Here is an 18,460-nt window from a genome sequence, read left to right on the forward strand (position 1 = left end):
AGGGGCTGTGCTCCAAATGTGTACATATGTTTGTTTATATTGGGCATGAGTTAACCTGATCTCTGTAGCACTTAAATTGATCTAACCCTAGTTAGGTTGGTCTAAGTATAATGTCTGCACGCACCCATTAAAACCCTTACTATATTTCCTGGAAGTGCCACACTAATGAGCTGTACATATGGAACTAGAGAGAGGTAGTTAGCTGTGTTATTCTGAAGTCTGGCAGAAGGGAGGGCAAGGTGGTACCTTAGAGATTAATTTGCTCAGAGAGGCATATATATGTTTAGCCTACTTCATATGATGACATTACCAGCTCCTTCTAGGCTTTGAACATACCTGAGAAATGATATTCTTCAAATTTTCCAAGCTTATTTGGACTTTAATCTTAAGGTAACTATTTTGTCTTTTTGTTGCTTGAGCTTTGTTATGGGTGATATGACTGATCAGCCAGTCTTGGAATAGTCCTTGGGGAGGGTATGTGCAAAGGTATGATATTTGCCTGCTCTTTGGGCTATAGATAGGAAAAACTGAATCTGAAGAGCTTAATCATTGTGTTACAGAGCAGCCAGCCAGCCACCCACCTTATTTCGTTCAAAATTTTCCTGAGGTGTATATGGCACTGTGTGAGTCATCCAGTTGCTACAATCTGTGGGTATTGCTAGATATCAATATTTGGAGAACTTGACAAGATTCACAGCATTGTCTCATTGCTATGGGTCTGAAATATTAATTTGTGAAGTCACTAGAGCTGTCCTTTTTCATGCTTGACTGACTTACCGGACAGATTGTTCTCAGAAGTGATTGCTGGGTGGAGCCATGTTCCTTCATTTCTGGGCATCATACTTGGCAGGCTTTTCTTTGAGGAATTCAGGAAGTGGGTATTGTTTTCCCGACCTGTGCAAGGTAAGATTTGATTCTAGGTACAATGATGCACTAAGGATGGATTTCAATTTAAGAGAGGTTAAACTTAGAGTACTTTAATCTCATTGACACAGTAAGATTGAATTTTCTTATGCTTCAGTGCTCCCCACTGGCCTAAGAAGCAAGGGGGCAGTAGGATTATCGACCCAGGGTCTGGCATTGAAACTTTGCAGCTTGTTGGTTAGAACAGGTTGTGGGAAGTCAAGACTTCTAGGTTCTGCTGTCTTCATGAGGAAGCTGCACCTGGACCTAAATCACTGGCACCAAGGAATTGATGTGGAGCATATATCATATTGCAGAATTCTTTTTTCACAGTGTTAGAGTAAAAGCACAGCAGTATAATGAGCTTTGTTTTAGTGCTTAAACAGCTGTTGTCTTTCTATTTGTACAACATAAACATTTAAGAAAGGAAATTACATAGGTATGCAAGGTAGACAGAGGGTTAAATATTACTGGGAAGTGCTGATGTCTTCCTGCTGTAGTGAAGTGACTCCCAGCAGAGGATTTGTTGAGGTGGAGTTTCCATGCATCTGTTGCACTGGGAAAGAGTTATTTGTTAGAATAAAGATGAGGCAGATGGAGTGTCCCTTTTCTCTCCTTCTTTTGCATCTCCTTGGAGGAGAGGACAAATGGATCTCTTGGTCATTCAAGCTCTATTCCAGTCAAATGTGTTCTGCTGAGTTGCAAGTAATCCACAGTCCAGAGTAGCTGAAAAAATGTAAAGGATCAAAAAACAGGAATGTAACTCATAGGTCAACACACTTCTGCAAAGGAGAAAGAGGACAAGATGACTTAAGAGGCATAAATATCACAGCAAAAATCTATAAAAGATTTCTAGTCAGATCGATTCTTTAATATGCTTAATACATGATTCAATCAGTGGAAGAGGCAAGAAGGAAAAATACATTATAGTAGCAATGCTGTAACTGTAAATCACTACAGAATCACAGAGCATGGCAGGCTGAAGAGGCTAATGATCTCTCCAAGAAAGAATTTACTGCGCTAATCAGAAAAGAGACCAAGATAGATAGAGAAAACAATCAGACCAAAAAGTGAGTATAATCTCTAACATTTGACTTGTTAGCAGCTTTATGCGAGAGCCTGACTTTGCAGCGTTGATGTTAAACACCTGTTCAGCCACAAGTCATTAGAGTATTAGTGGGCATTTCTGTCATTTCTAATTGTATGGTTAAAGCATGCAAAGTGCCTCCATTGATTTTCTCCTCCGTCGTGTCTGACTGTCAGGAAGATGTTTGCATTGTTCTTTCCTGAGATACTCTTTGTTAAGCTCTCTGTATCTCACAGATGTTACTGATATTTTGTTTTCCTTCTAAAAAAAAAAACCAGCATCTGGTCAGATTTTTTAAGATGATCAAAGCCAATTATGGTTGTATATGAACAGATCTCCAATGGCATGAGCTACAAGGTAAGGGCAAATGAGGAAGGGGAAAATGCGTAGCTGTAAAACTGAGCTGGAAACCATAGTATGCTTGCCTGCGAGCATGTTTTCAGACACCCTTGTTACACAAACACACACTGGCAAAAAAACAAACATTGCTGCTTAAAGATAAGGTTGGCAAGCTGGTCAATTGACTAGTTAAATATTGATAATTCACTGGTCAATTGACTGGATATTCTTGACTGCTCAAAGATTATAGCAGTTTTACAAAAAAAACCCTACATTTTTTGTAGAGTTTTTTTTTTTTTTACAGAAATATTATTTTTATTATTTTTGACACATTTCAAAATGGAAAACTTGTGTTTTTCTCTGTGTTATTTGGACTTATTTTTCACAATTTTTGGTTGATAGTTGACTGGTCAATTGACTGAACTTTATTTGAAAGGTCGGGGATACCCAACCCTACTTAAAGAGCTTATAGAGAGAGAGTCCTGTTGCAAGGTTTGCCCTGCTTCTGGATAATGGTCATGAAGGGGAGGGAATGAGAGAAACACTGGATTAGTCAAATGACTGGATTGGAATGTGAATAAAATAATGTGGATGCATTTATGACAATAGCTGCAGATCTGGTTGGTTCATTTTATTTAAATGGCATTGAAGACTGAAAAGTGAATGTTGAAGGAGATAAGATCTAACTATCCATTTTTCTTCATAATTTATTACATTCCATATAGATTTCATGGCTTTCTAATCTGGCATATGGCATATAGGGCTCATCCCAGCATGGCAAATATCACCTGTGGCACTGAACTAGCTATCAAACGGGAAAAGAACAATGGATTTTGTATGCTGCTAATGTCATCTGCACACCCATTACAGCTATAAGGACTCTGTCAGTTTTATCCTCGTTATAGTCTGACGTCCTAGCATAGTTATCAGGTGTTTGGCTGAAGACCAGACAAACAATCCTACTCCTCAGTTACCCCTGTTGTATTGCCTTTGAATCCCACCAAGCAGTCTTTCCTTGGAGGGGTTCAGTGTGCTGCCTCCACAATCCCCCCCCATTGCTTCCCAACCTAGAAATCGGGAGGAAAGGAGTGGAAATCAAACCTGAGGCTTCTAAATGGAAACGGTATGAGCTAATATTCAGAGCAAGGTCTGGAGCACTGGGTTCTGAGAGTCATTTCTTGGCCCTAATGGTAAATTATTATTGGCCTTGGGAGATCATTAAACTTTTTGTGTGCCTGTTCCCTGATTTCCAGAATGGATGATGAATGCGTTGCATTTGAAAACTTGTCTAACTTTATTTCAGCTATACAGTGATCCAATAAAAGATATAAGCCTAAAAAAAAAACTTGCTTCATTCCTTGACCAACATGGCTATACCTTCGCTCTAACACTATTACAAAATGCATGTAAACAGAATTGCCTGATTCTCAGGAATATTTATTAGCCACTTTGAGTTGTGGGTATAAAAGTTGCTATAGAGGGATTGTTATTATCTGTTGCTGCCAAGTGATCATTAGAACCAGCTCAAAAATATTTTAAAACTTTGGCTTGCATCAGCAGACATTTAAAACAAGTGAGCTTGTGTACAACCTTAGAAAAAATTATTTAGTGTAGTTTAGGTGCACATGGATGCTCAAGTGGGGCAAGGCAACTGTGAACCCCACTTAGCTTGTCAGTTACTGAGTTTAAACCTATTTTGTGTTGCCAAAGTATATTAGTAGATCTTACCTTTGTATAAGACTGGTGCGTATTAAAGATTCTCATTCAGAGTGTTTAGCTCATTGGATATTGATACTGATGTCATTTAGTAACATCATGCGGGGTGGAGGGGGAGGAGGGAGATAGTTTGTTGCTAGCTTACCCTAGAGACAGGCATTCAGAAAGCCAGAGCCTGAATTAATTCAGCCTTTGCAGGTTATTCTAACCTGCCTAGGTTGAACCAATTTGTAACAGTACAAACATTCCCTCTGGACTGAGGAAATGCAGGCACATGCCTGCAGTTGCTCAGGCCAGGAGCCAAGGGTGGGGGTTGCTAGAGCATGTCTTCAGCTGCAGGGAGGCTGTGCTGGGGGTGGGGCATGGCCAGCCTGGGCAGCCTTGGCTGAACTGGCCAGAGAGGAGTTTAATTCCCTGCTCCCTGTCCCACTGGCAGGGATCCAAGCCGGATTTGCTGGGATCTTCCCCCTTGCTGCTGCAGTCCCAGGGCCAGGCGAAGTCAGACGTGGGTTGGCATGGCCCCTGAGATGGAGGGGGTAGGGAAGGGGGTTACTTCCCCCTTTAGCCTCGCTGCCCTTGAGGGACCACAGACAGGTCTGCCAGTCCCGATCACTGCTGCCACTTGCTTCCTGCTTGGGGCAAACAGCAGAATAAGCCCCTTCTGCCCCCCTCTGCTGGATGCTGGAGGGCAGAGGGGGGCAATAAACCCCTCCATGCCTGCTGTCTAAGGGGCCCTGCCAGCTGGCACATGGCTATGCCCCTGCCTTGCCGCTGGTAGGGGTGTGGCCAGAGCCTGGCCAGTAGGGCTCTTTAGGCAGGAGGCAGGGAGGGGGGTTATTCCTCCTCCCTCTGGCTTCTGGCAGGAGGGGCCTTATTCTGCACCTTGCCCCAAGCAGGAAGCGAGCAGTGGCAGTGGTCGGGGTTGGCAAACCCAGCTGCGGTCTCCCAGGGGCAGCCTCCCTGCCCGCTCTGCCCCAGGGGCCATGCTAGCTTGCCACTGCAGCAGCAAGGGGAGAGTGCCCAGCAGACCTGGCTTAGGTTCCTGCTGGTGGGACAGGGAGGAGGGAATTAATTTGGCCAAGGCCACTGCTGGAGCTGGCTATGCCCCTGCTGCTGGAGCAGCGAGCTTGGAGAAGTGCAGGTCCATGCTGGTGGGATAGGGAGGGAGGGAGGGGGGGAATAAACCTCTTCCCTTTTCCCTTCTGGGGCCAGCATCTCAAACTGGTTTCAGCCATTTTGGAATGGGGTTATGTGCACTGAATGTCTGTTCTGTTACAGGTTTAAACCAGTTTCTGATCATTTAAACTGGTTTACGTGTAATGTCTGTCCCTGGCCCTTGGGTTCCCACTAATATACCTCAACCTATAGAGGTTGGAAGTTCAGTGCATGATTTCACCTGCAGCTCGGACCAAAAACAATAACAAAACATACTGTGGTGGGATTATAATATGGGTGTTTCTTTAATAACTATGCTGAAACCACCAAACAAGTCATAGAATCATTCAAAGAGCTATTAAATAGTAAGGAACACTTGAAAAAGATAATATTCTGTTATAATTTCCTCCTCACACAAAATGTGCTTAAACTAAACAAAATGGAAATACTAGTTGCATATTAAAAAGTTTATTATATCTTCATAAAGGAGGGAAATAAGCACTATGCACACTGTTATTCCAGTTATTTCAAGCAAGAACACTTTCAAATAGTAACTTGGGAAATTTTATCCCTGCAAGGGAATGGATTTTGATCCCTAAAGCTCAAAGTGTTTTTCACATTCAGCATCCTAGAAATCTGAACCTAGGGAATGCTAGGGAAAAGAGGCTGTCTCACAACTAACCTGCCTGGAATACCTTACAAAGGGATGATTTGTGTATAGTGCAGCGTCTCTGGAGTCTTTCTATCATCATTGTGGCATGGAGTTAGCACCTATGTGGGAACATAATTCTATTTGTATCCTTGTGAATGAGAAACAAGATAGGAGGTGGGAGGATATACACAAAAATGCATTGTATAAAAATCCCAGTCTGTTGAATGTAGAAAAGCAATAATTCCAGCTTCAGGATGCTCTGTCCTTCTTTGTGTGGTCCATTCCCAACTGAAAAAAATCCAGGAGCATTGCAGAGTTGCAGTTAAGAGCTGCCATAGTGTTTCAGCTTGAAAAAGGTTCCTGATAGTGGTTTTGTTTTCTAATCCACAGGTCCAGAAAATGGCATAGTAATAAATTCACCTTCCAGTGACCTGGAGTCCCTCTTTGGCTTCTGTGAACACTGCTTGGACTGATCTGAAGCTTTTGTTTTGGACTAAAGGAACTTGCCCACTGCTTGCCCTGAAAACCTTTCTCTCCTAATTCATGAGCCAGCAGGATGCGGTCGCTGTGCTTTCAGAACGCCTTCTCATAGCTGCATACAAAGGCCAAGTGGATAATGTGGTGCAGCTTATCAACAAGGGTGCCAAGGTAGCAGTTACCAAGGTAATGAGAGAAACTCTTTACAAATTCCCTGGGAACTAATGTAACTTCCAGACCATTGTCTGTGAAAATGTTCTTGTTGCTTTACAAATTTAAATGTATTTGGGAGGGATCATGGTAGATTAAAAGTGTTGTCATTTTTCTTTATTTCTGCTATTAACCAGCGTTAGCATAGAATAATACTTTTTTTTTTTCTTCTTTTTACTTCCCAGGGGGAGAAATACACAGGCTCAGTGAATACTGGACCCTTAAAAATGGGCTTTGCTGAATAGAGATGCAGTGACATTTTTAAAATGGGCACTGACTTTTGAGCAATGTACATCCTGGTAAAATTCATCACCTTAGAGGGAAAATTGGTTTAAAAGGGAGATCTTTGCATATAAACACAGGATGCCTTTCAAAAGGGGAAAAATAACCTATTCTTTTAAGATAAAGGTGCTTGAGTATCTTATCTTAAGACAAAAGTCCTTTGATAGAATTAGTTAATTTCTGGATTCACTTACTCTTCACATTCTTGCCAGCAGCAGTCACTTTTGTCTTTGTAAACCCAGTGCCTTCCTACAGGGGTGGATTATAAATTATACTTTCTGAAACATGGCCTAAAGTTGGCATTTGGACAATCAGGTAGGACTTTAAATAACTTTAACAATTTAAAGAAGAGGCCCAGTTGAAATGAATCCATTGCCAGCTCTTCAGTCTTAATAACAGCACATAAAAATAAGATGCCCATGACCTATGCAAAGTGGGCTCAGTCTTGTAGACCTTAAGAGCTAAAAGAACAGATAGTCGGGCTTGGATTTGAATTTGAAGACTCCTGAGCTCTGGGTGCTGTTATGCAACTTTTGAAGTTTCCCGATGTGTAAGGAGTAACCAAGATTTTGTAAATAAGGTATCATTAGCTATGAAAACAAACCAACTCCTTTCAAATGTTGGCTAATTGGCAAGCTGAAAGTGGAAGGTCATGTGACATGGTTCATTGCTGCTTCATTGGGGGAGAATTAGATTGCAAAATGCTGTTTCCTTTTAGTCCTTGCTACGGATGTCCTCTGTTTGTATTGGCTAGATGTTTGCATGATTAGAATTCAACACAAGAAACAAAATTCAGTTGATAAACATTAGATTTAGATGGTCATTTCAGTGTTTGGAATTTCAGTGTTTGTTCAAAGATTTATTTCCTTTTTGTTTTAATGAGATGAGCAATTGAGTGTGTTCAGGTTAGGCAGTCAGTTCTAGTTAATGGGAGTTGGCCATGACAAGAGTGGGTGGGTCACTGTGTATGTGTGTAAGGGAAATGTAAAAGAGTGGTCTGTGAGAATCATAGAATCAAAAAAAGATTGGGAAATCTAAGGGCACCTATACATGTTGCTCTGACACGTGCTAATGAGCATGCACTGGAGCAGACTCAGGTAACAGAGTCCACCAGAGCGTGTTAATTAATGTGCTCCAGCATCCTCCATGTCACTTATATTCAGCATCCCCACGCTTCACAGTGGTGGTGGGGGCACTTTAAAGGTTATCAAAGGTTTAAAGGTGAGCGTTAGTTCAAGTGCCCCACCCACCATTTTGAAGTTTGGGACGCTGAATATACGTGATGCTGCAGCCACTTTAATTAGAGAGGTTCTTGGGCTAAATACAGACAGGCAAAAAGTCTTTGCAGGTCAATCTAAGCTTCACAAATTAAATTGAAACAGTGGCTCAAGCTAGAAGCTGGGGGTGCACTCAAGCATGGCTCTCTGGCATATAGCCAGCATGGGCTATGTGTTCACTTCCTCTTCTGCTGCCTCTGAGGTCTCTGGGATTTGCAGTCCAGACTTACAGCAGCAGGACTCTGCAGGGCTGTTTATCACTTCCTTTTCCTGCTTCCAGTTGCCTCTGGGATTTGTAATCCATAGTTATAGCCAGAAGTAAGTTTGGGTGGGGGGAAAGTTGTTTAACGCCCCCCTCCCTGGCCCCAGCCCACAGCCAAGGGTTTGCCTGGGGGGGGGCACCCACCCATCCCCCTGCAGACGAGGGGTGCATCCCCAGCTGGGCTTGCCCCCACCACCACCTTGTCAGCCAGCCCTCACTTGTCCAGCTAGGGAGCAGAGGGATGGGGTCAGCCCTGCTTTCTGGAGCAGATAGCACTGCCCAGTCCAGGGCTGTAAATCATGCTGGGTGACTGTGATTTAGCTTGAACCAGGAAGGGGTCTGGGACAGAAGTTCCATAAATTGGTTTGACCCAAATCAGTTAAGTCTGATACTACATTCTACCAGGTTTATCTTAAAACAGTTTCAGCCATTTTGAAACTGGTTTATGTGCACTTAGCTCCTGTTCTGTTGCAGGCTGAAACCAGTTTCCGATCACTTAAACCAGCTTATGTATAACTTTTGTTTATGTGTAACTTCTCTCCCTAGCATTGGAGCTGCTCTAATTAAAGCACCCCTCCTCCCCCAGAAGCATGTGTATAGACAGTGTAACTGGGACTGGGTTTTGGAATCAGTGTTTCTCTGGGTCAAACTTACTTTTATAAAAATTCAGATATTAATCCAGAATATAAGGTTTGATTGTGTATAGTTGCCAGCATACACAGCTCTAAGGGACTCCCCATGGGCTCACAAAGGAAATGTGAATAAATGTGGAAAGGTGCAAAATTAGATGACAATTCTCTCTCAATGATGGTTGCTTTCTGAGGATCAATCTTTGGTATGTTTGGATTGTAGCTGGTATTTATTTTTATAGCCAGAGTGACCCTTGGGCAAATCAATTTTACAGGGGCTCTTCTGTTTGTTTTCAACATCCAGATGGACTGGTGTTGATATGGTGATGCTCTTTTCATAGGCCATAGTGACTGTGAAAAGCCACAGTAGAATACAAGCTTAGGCTCTGTTGTCTAGCACCTCCATTTGCCATGAATCTTGATAAATAAGAACAGAAGATGGCCTGTAGCAGCCCTGGAGATATCCATCTCAAAATATTTGCATGGTTCTTTTAAAAAGGAGGCCATACTTTGGGTCAGTAGGGGGCCCTGACAAAGGGAAAATATTGAAGGACATTAGGTATGCTGTAGCCTCTTATCCATAACTTTGAGCACAGCAAAAGAGAGTATTTAGGATAGTGGCTGCTGACATAATCATGGAGTTGATTTAATTATTACAGGGTTAACATGACTTATGGTTCTAGTGTGAGATTGGTAGAACTATGAGTTGTTAAAAAGCTGTTTAATTTGGATGTATAGACACCCTTTGCAAATTTCAGTAAGCACATTAGCAAACTCAAAGCCTGACTGAAGGTAGTTATGACTTACTACAATATATTCATAATGTTGTTAAAACCTGTTGGATGTATCAACTCTCCAAAAAGTTTAGCCCATTTGAGTGCATCACTTCGGTTTGATTTTAAAACTTGCCGTTCTTACCCAAGCAAAGTTTCTGTTGAAGTCTACAAGAAGTCTATAAGTAAGGTTTGTAGGAGCAGATCCAGAGCTTGGAGCAAAAGAAAAAGTGTCCTAAGCACATCAGGGATCAAATCAGATTGCAGATTGCAGACTGCAAGTGCAGACTAATATTACAAAACATTGGACAGCACATGCTTGAAGTAGCTGGGATCTGGAGCAAGCTCTTTTGGGTGCCTATACATGTGCTGGAGGATGGAGGTGGTGTTGTAATTAGAGTGATTCCTAGAGAGCAGTTTTAATTAAAACATCACAACATCACATGTATTAAACTCCTGCACATTTAAAAATGGCAGTGGGATGCTTTAACTAAAGCTTACTCAATAATCTTCATTTAAAGTGCCCCAGCAGCCATTTCTTAATCTGCAGGGGCTTATACACATGACACCGTAATGATGCTAGAACGTTCTAATTAGAACATGGAGCAGACTCGATGAATTGAGTTTTGCACCACTGCGTTCTAATTAGAACATGTTGGAGCACATGTGTAGACATGCATTCATGTGTGGTTTGGGGTGCTGCAGACCTCTTTGCAGCATCACAGACAGCATGCCCAGAAAGTTAAAACATGCTCTGTGCTGCAAACTTTGCTACCAGGTTTTCCCAGTAACCAAAAAAAAAAAAGAAAAGAAAGAAATGCGAAGAAAAAAGTGCTACGCACCAGAACAAACAGAGGCTCTGTTCTCCAGGGAGATGCTTTAGCTGCTGGCTAGAGCATCTCTACTATTTCATTTTTGCCCTGGCTGCTCCAGTACGCTGGGAGCTGAGAGGAGCAGGGAAAGTGCCCAAAGTGGGACAATTTGTCCTTCACCAAAGTGCATGTGCAGGGGTATGTGCTGCAGCACAAAGTAGTGGCACAAATTTTACTATTTGTGCCACTGCAAGCGCACCCCCATGCACATCTGGACACAGCATGTGTATAAATTCTTACCACTACAGCATTCTTTATCCTTACTAGGTTTATTGGAATCAGTAAAGAAAAGGTGAGACTTGTTTTCCTTTACAGACCAACTCCTTTCAAATGTTGGCTAATTGGCAAGCTGAAAGTGGAAGGTCATGTGACATGGTTCATTGCTGCTTCATTGGGGGAGAATTAGATTGCAAAATGCTGTTTCCTTTTAGTCCTTGCTACGGATGTCCTCTGTTTGTATTGGCTAGATGTTTGCATGATTAGAATTCAACACAAGAAACAAAATTCAGTTGATAAACATTAGATTTAGATGGTCATTTCAGTGTTTGTTCAAAGATTTATTTCCTTTTTGTTTTAATGAGATGAGCAATTGAATGTGTTCAGGTTAGGCAGTCAGTTCTAGTTAATGGGAGTTGCAAGTAGAGAGTACCTCCACAGAAGTCAACAGGAACTGAGGGCACTCTGAAACCGTTTCCAAGATTGGGCCCTTTTTGCACAGAATAGAGACAGCTTCAGTTGTATGTTCTTTTTATTTTACTATTGTCTCAGACTTCATTCAGTCTTACTGCAACTCCATATTGAAATAAATGGTTCATTCCATGAGCCAAAGATTTGACCTTTCTCCAGCCATGATCTAGTAATTAGTAATTATTCTGCTGTGACTTGTTGTTGTTGTTTTTTAATGGGTGCATCTACACATGCAATTAATGTGCATGAATAAACTCTGGAGTTTATTACATGTTGTTTCTGCATGGAGACTGCCTGCCAGCTAGACCTACACTAAAGCACTCTCATGCCTCAGCCAGCCGAGGCAGTGTCTGCATGTGCACTTCTGTTCATGAAAAAACTCCACAGCAGGTTATCACTTATATTTATAAGTCCTAAACTGTTGCAGAGTTTATTAGTTTTGTGTACCTTAATAAGGGCACACACGTAGGCACTGAAGCGTTTTTAACAGCTAATTAGTCAACTTCATGATAAACGTCTTGTGTAGGCATGTACAATGAAAATTATTATTGTGCTGCCTTAGAAATGTGTATGATGCCAAAGTTGTGGGTTTGATCCTGGGAATGTTGCTTCGGGAAAGCAGAATTCACTACAGATTGTGAACTGCTATTATAAAGCAAAGATAATGGAGTATGGGGCATGTCAGGATAGAGGTAAAAATCAGTGGTACAGAAGGACCCCTTAAATTCATGGGGCACTTCACTGATCGATAGCTGGCCCCAGGGTCTTGCCATCTTATGCTTCTTGGTGGTTTCTCTTCTTGAGCATTACAAAATTCCAGTTACTTATGGCCTTTTTTCTTTTGATCAATTGACCACTGCTAGGTTGTTTCTGTGAGGAAGAGAAATTGATTATGAGAATTTCTTTTTCAGGCATTTCTTTGGAGCAGTCCTATTTCCTAGCAAAGAATGTGCACTGTCCTGTTTTGCTGGACACAGTAGAAACCAATGACAGCTGCAAGCTTCCTGCTCAAAACTCCAAATCTGTCGCCTCTTCAGGTCCTAAGTTAGGTATAACTGGGCATGTTTGCACAAGCCACCCACTGCACAGTTGTTACCGTGCAGTCAGTTATTACTTCCATAACCAAGTACTAAATGGCTGTGCAGTAACCGGCATTACTGTGCCATAGTGGTTGCCTACTGATGCTTACTGCACAGTAGCTCATTACTACTGCACAGTAATGTTGTGTCCTGGCAATGCCACTGTGCAGTAGTAATGAGCTACTCCTCAATAAGCACTTTGTGTAGACGTGGCCACTGTGAAGCAGCCAGGAGAAGCCTGAACTGCCATCACTTGGTCTTTTACCAGTTCTGGGGATAAGGTTGAAGGCTTCAGTCTTCCTGGCTTCCAGTCTGGCATTTTCCCTAAGCACTCCACTTAAAGTATTTTTTTTAAATAAAAACAAAATCTATTAATACTGTCTGGGTGGTCCAACAGAATATATATTTTTTTAAAATAGCTTGACATGTATGCTGCCGAAATTGTATAATTCAAAATTAATCCTGATATTAAGTACATCATATCATATTGTGTCCTTTTTTCCAAGAGATGCTGAAAATTTCTCATCTTTTTTTCAGCTTCCTTTCAATAAAATTGTTAATAGGTGAATTTGAAATTGTCTATATCGGGCATGAGTGAAGTATGCAGTTCTTACATGAATATGGTTCGTGCTCCATATCCACTAGTGGTTGCTATTATAGCTGGAGTACCATTTTTAAGAGAACATTTTTGCCAATTCACTTGTCCAGCTTTGAATGAACAGTGAATAAGAAATGGAGATTAGCTGTCTAAAGGTCTAGAGACATCTTTCCTTATACTGTGCACATGTTGAATGATACATAGCACATGAGGTGGAGCTCTTGATGAGAAGATTTATGAACACAGAGTCTAGGCTGATTTTGTAAAAGCTAAATATTGAGTATAGTATCTACTACCATATGCCCGTTAAAGACAAAGAATTATTCTTGTTAAGGTTAGTGGTGTTTTTGTTAGCAGTTAGGATTATGCTTTGCGTGATGAGACATTTAGTTACCTGAGACATAACATCATGGGTAGTTTTTACTCCAAGGCTTTCACGTAGCTGGTGTTTATTGTTTGTATTGCAAAAAAGAGTAGCTATTTTTCACAAGCTTTTGCTGTTGCCACTCTCTTTTTGATAGAACTTTATAGCAGAAACTTGTACCTAAAAGTAGTTCAGTTCATATTAGTCAGACTCTACAGTTAAAAACATTTAGACAAAACAGAGCTAAATATGTTTTGGAGTCCAACTTAATGAACTGTTACTTGATACTGGGACTTGTTGCAGTGTTACAGTAGAATTTCCACATGTTGAATTTAGTATAGTTAATAAATAAATGCACAAGTGAATTTATAAGTTGTGCCAAGCGTACAGATGTTTCCTTGTATTGACATATATGAGCATTTACTTGTTAAACAAAAAATAGACTTGTTAGAGGAACTGGTAATGTTGATATGGCTATTTTAACAATCACTGCAACATCATGAGTTTATGAAATTTTTTTCAAGGTAAAACACAGCATAGCTTTTCCATAGATCTTAACATTAAGATCATACCAGTAAAACTGAATTGCTCAAGGGAACAATAATGATCCTTTTGGAAAGCAAAGCAGTACAAAAGTTACTCCTTTCCGCCCAATTTACTGATTTTTTTTTTTTTTCTTTTTTATGTTCTTGAGCTAGGTGCATTATGACTAGCCATCTGGTGACACTTCATAACAGTGGGAATAATCATGGAATTGTCAACAAAACTTCATCTTGAGAATAATTTTTTTAACTGGTCTTTGAAAATAATCTAGCAACCATTTTCAAGATGAAAAGTGCTATATAAAATAAAACAAATGTTTTAGGAGTATTTTTTTTTTTATCCTCCAATTCATACCCAAAGGGTTATTGATTTATAAAATGGATACTTAGGATAATAAAGTCGAAGTAGAAAAAACTAATGGGAATACAAACTTTTTGGGCCTGACTCAAAGTCTGCTGAGGTAAACAAAAGCCTTTGAGTTTACTTCAAGTTTTAGATTCATCCATCGTTGCCATTGGTGAGTGGGATATTAATTGCTAACAATCTACAAATTTAATGAAATTCTTTAAAACACCCTGTGAAGTGTGATAAGGCTAAAGGGTGGTTTTTTGTTTTTTGTTTTTTTTGGATCATGCTTTTCATAAAAGTGTGAAAATGAAGATGATGTGAAAAAATGACCATGGCAGTGTAATGACACCTGAATGAAATGAAGCCCTGAATGCAATTAAGTAAAGGACATATGAATACATTGGAAGAATACAGGCACAAGTCTGGATCCAGCAATCAGGTGGATCACAAAGACCTGCATGCAGGGATCTGTTTGCAGAATATAAGCCTGTTACTCTATATGTGTACTAATGGAACTCTCTCTTAAATCATAAATACAGATTATTTATTTGTAAGTTCAGAAGTAAAATAATTAAAGTCTGCCAAAGCCTTGATTAGTCACCTGCATCAATATTTTGCCATAGAAATTCATGTGACTATTTAGAACATTTTGCCATTAATTTCTGTGCCCTTGCAGCTGCTGCACTGATGAGTGCCAAGCCACTCACCTCACTGCACCCGTCCACCTACCAAGCTCTGAGTGTCTCCCCTGGGGTGCTTCGTGTCTGGTCGACCTCCTTCCTGGAGCACACCCACAAGCCTGGGGTAACTGCTGCTACCACCCAGGAGTCTGGTCTGTATCCAGGCCCTGTGCCCCCTGGGGTACACAGGCCTTGTAGACCTAGAGGGTGCCTGACTCACTGCCAGAACTTGGGGTGCTTCCTTTAGCCTGAAGCACAAAGAATAGTTTCCCTTAATCAGCTGAGGACAGGGAAAATAAAGGCATGCCCCAATCCCACTCCCAGGGAGTCCACCATGTTTGTTATAGTAGAGAGCTTTATTGTTTAAAGAGAGTATGCTTGGGGAAGGGTACAGTATAGAGAAATATCAAAGAATAACCCAGAGCAAACTGTGTCAGCTTAGTAGCTGTTTGTTATGCTTCTACATTACAGTAAGCTATATATCTAGATAAGTTCCAAGTAGTTTACTCATTTCAGCATCCTGAGAGAGAGAGAGTTGCAGATGTTCCATTTGCCAGTGGCGATGCACATGTGCCCCCTGACTGGCTACCCTCGCCGCTTAGGTGATGGGTGGGGGGGGCAAGCGGGAGGACCGGTGGCCCCCCTGCAAGTGCCGGCTGATCGCTGCAGCTGCTCCCAGAAGAGGCCGCAGCCACTCCCAGAAGCGACTGTAGTGATCAGGGTCCCTAATTCATATTTGCACAGTGGACCAGAGTGACTTCAAAGGAACCTTTAGAGTTTTTTAAGTCAGTCTTGAAAACGTTCAGGGTGTGTGTGTTTATGTGTACACATATATAGGCAGATAAGGTTCTTTGGGTAAATAAGATGTCTTGTATTAGACCAACTAAATAGTTAGAAAAACTGTTCTTTGCAAGCTTTTGGGCACAAACACCCTTCAGGCATAGGAAGTCTGCTGGTATTTTATTTTCTCCTGGATGGAATAGAAGCTAATATGGAAAATGCAGGCAATTAGGATCAGAGGTGATAGGAGACAATTGATGTGAGACAGGTAGGTGGGGAAGGGAGTGGGGAATCCTGACTTGGTGATAGAATGTAGTTGCTAAGATATAGAGAGGTTACCTGAAGTTATTGGATGGCAGACGGGTTATAATGTGCCATGTAACCAATGTCTGTATTTAATCCATGATTTTTTGTAGATTTATGAAGCGAAGTTTGTAGGCTCATTAAAGGTGTTTTGTAAATTCCTTTTGAGGATTAGAATGGAGAGATTGGAGAGAATTGTTGTCTTGTGAGAAATGTGCACCCACAGGTAATTGGGTAGTGTGTGTGTGCGCGTGGGGGGTGGCATATAAAATACTTGGCAGCTGTTACAAGTTATAAAGATGTGCATATTAAAAAGCCTGTTTTCATGGTCACTTCCACAATAAGAGTCCTTCAGGCAGTAGGCACTGAGATAAGCTATTAGCAACCTGTGCTTCCACCCTTACTAGCACCTATGCATGTACTTGCACAAGAACGTCTCTGGTGTCAGGAGGTAGATGGCAAATGACGCTGGGAAAGGAGAAGCACTCTAGTGCAGTGGTAATTAACCCCAATCCACAGAATCATGACAATTGGCCCATGGGTCAGGAAGTTTGGCAGCGGGGGAGCAGTGGCAAGTAATAGTGCCACCCTTTCACTGCTGCCATATTCCCAAGCCCTGCACAGCTAGATCCGGCCCAAGCCATGCCCTTTGTCCCTGAACAGCCAGATGGGGCCCAGAGTGCTCCTGGTCCTTCTCCACATGGCTGCGTTGGATACCACCCATCTGGCCCACAGGGCAAAAAGGTTGAGCTCCACTACTCTAGTATATCAAAGGGGAGACTCTACCTACCTCTTCCCCTCTTTCCCTAATACCTTGCTAAGGATGGTCCCTTTTACAAAGCAAAAGGCGATAACATTTTGAGTCAAGCGAGGTTGAGTAGGTTCTTAGACCTTGGCCCCCCACTTTGCATACTCGCACTTCAGGTTTATCGTTCTGGCTGGGAATCTTAAAAGCTGAGAATGAAGCCATGCAAAAAGATCTCTGTTATTGCCAGGGCCACATGGCACAGACTTTTTGTGCGGTAAGTAAATAAAACTGTCTTCAAAGTCTGTCAACCCTATTTCTGTCAGTAGGCTGGGGCTGTTAGGGACTGATGCCCAAGATCTCTTGCTTCCTCCTACTGTGTTGCAGTGGGAAGTTTTTGTGCATAGTCCTAGGCTTACTGGCCAGGAAGCCATGAAGCTGATCTCTGGACCTTACCTGTTCTCCTTCTCAGTGGCCACATCTATATGAAATGCTGACTGAGCAGTAGCTCATTACTACTGCAGAGTAGCTTGTTAGTACTGCGCAGTAGCATTGTGTGGCACAAAGTGTGACACAATGCTACTGCACAGTAGTAATGAGCTACTGCACAGTCAGCATCACCAGGAAACCATGCAGGGATGCTCCTATACAGTAACACCGGTTACTGCATGGTCATTTAGTACTTGTATATGTAACTGTGCAGTCAGTGTCATGTGTAGATGCGGCCAGTGTGGTCTTATTATTAGACCACTTGGCTCCCCTGTGGTACCAATGTTATGTGACATAATTGGGGCCCAAACAAAGACATTTAGAATCTCCCTGAGGTTAAGTCCTTCATCCTTCCATCCTGAAAAGTGTTTTGAACTCAGAGCCAGCACTAGGGGTGTATGGGGCCCGGGGCATATCAGCATGGGCGGGAAGGGTGGTGAGCAACTGGAGCACGGGAAGCGGCACGTCAAGTGGCTGGAGCACAGAGCCAGTGGTGTGTGGTGGCCATTTGGAGTGGTGGTGCCCTTGGCATGTGCCAATGGCGCTGTCCGCGGGGCCTGTACGGCACTGTCCACAGGGACCCTCAAAGGACAGGGCCTTGAATGGTCACCCTGATTCACACCCCCCAAAAGGGATGGCTCTGACTGAACTTCTGTTCTGTTACAGGTTTAAACCTGTTTCTGATGACTTAAATCAGTTTATTTGTAACTTCTGTCCCTAGCCTTGGAATCAAATTTATCCCTAGTGAAGTTAGTGGTTCATAATTTGGCCTGTAGGGATTAGGGAGCATCGTAAAAGTTAAAACTTTCTTTGGGTCACGTTATTTTATGCGCTTTGAGTCATTGAACATTCTAGTATAGCAATAACTTTGCGTATCATTACAGCCTGATGTTGGTGTGTCACCCTTCATTTGAATTTCCTGAGATGCATATGTTTGCCAGGATTCCTATATCTTGAAGTGGGGTTTTTATTAGGAGTGTATGAAACAGGCCGTATTCATTTTGGATTTGGCCTGAATTGACTTGGATCGCTGTCCTGATTTAGTTGATTTGGATCGCTGTCCTGATTTGATTTGGCCAAACCTGAACCTGAAGTTTCGAGGCTGATTCAGAGAATGAATGATTCAGCCGTAGATCCAGCTTTAAATGTTTTTTCTACATACCTCGAGGTACCAGGTGCAGCTTGTGAACACTGATGCTGGGGTGGATGG

At 42.0% G+C, this 18,460-nt stretch overlaps 1 protein-coding gene across 2 annotated transcripts in view; it reads left to right on the forward strand.

Moving 5' to 3' along the window:
* Positions 1–18,460, forward strand: part of ANKRD6 (ankyrin repeat domain 6) — a 142,503-nt gene that overhangs the window by 80,865 nt on the left and 43,178 nt on the right. Inside the window, exons 1-2 of one of the 2 annotated variants that reach the window (XM_019537748.1) lie at positions 1,484–1,973; positions 6,243–6,515. In XM_019537748.1, the coding sequence (XP_019393293.1) occupies positions 6,396–6,515 (120 nt within the window). In that variant the 5' untranslated portion in view covers positions 1,484–1,973; positions 6,243–6,395. Of the gene's footprint in view, positions 1–1,483; positions 1,974–6,242; positions 6,516–18,460 lie in introns of those variants that run through there. The other variant, XM_019537750.1, reaches the window with a different exon arrangement.

This window comes from Crocodylus porosus, unplaced genomic scaffold (assembly GCF_001723895.1).
Source record: "Crocodylus porosus isolate Cpor-Errol unplaced genomic scaffold, CroPor_comp1, whole genome shotgun sequence".
In the NCBI taxonomy this organism is placed as follows: Eukaryota; Metazoa; Chordata; order Crocodylia; family Crocodylidae; genus Crocodylus; species Crocodylus porosus.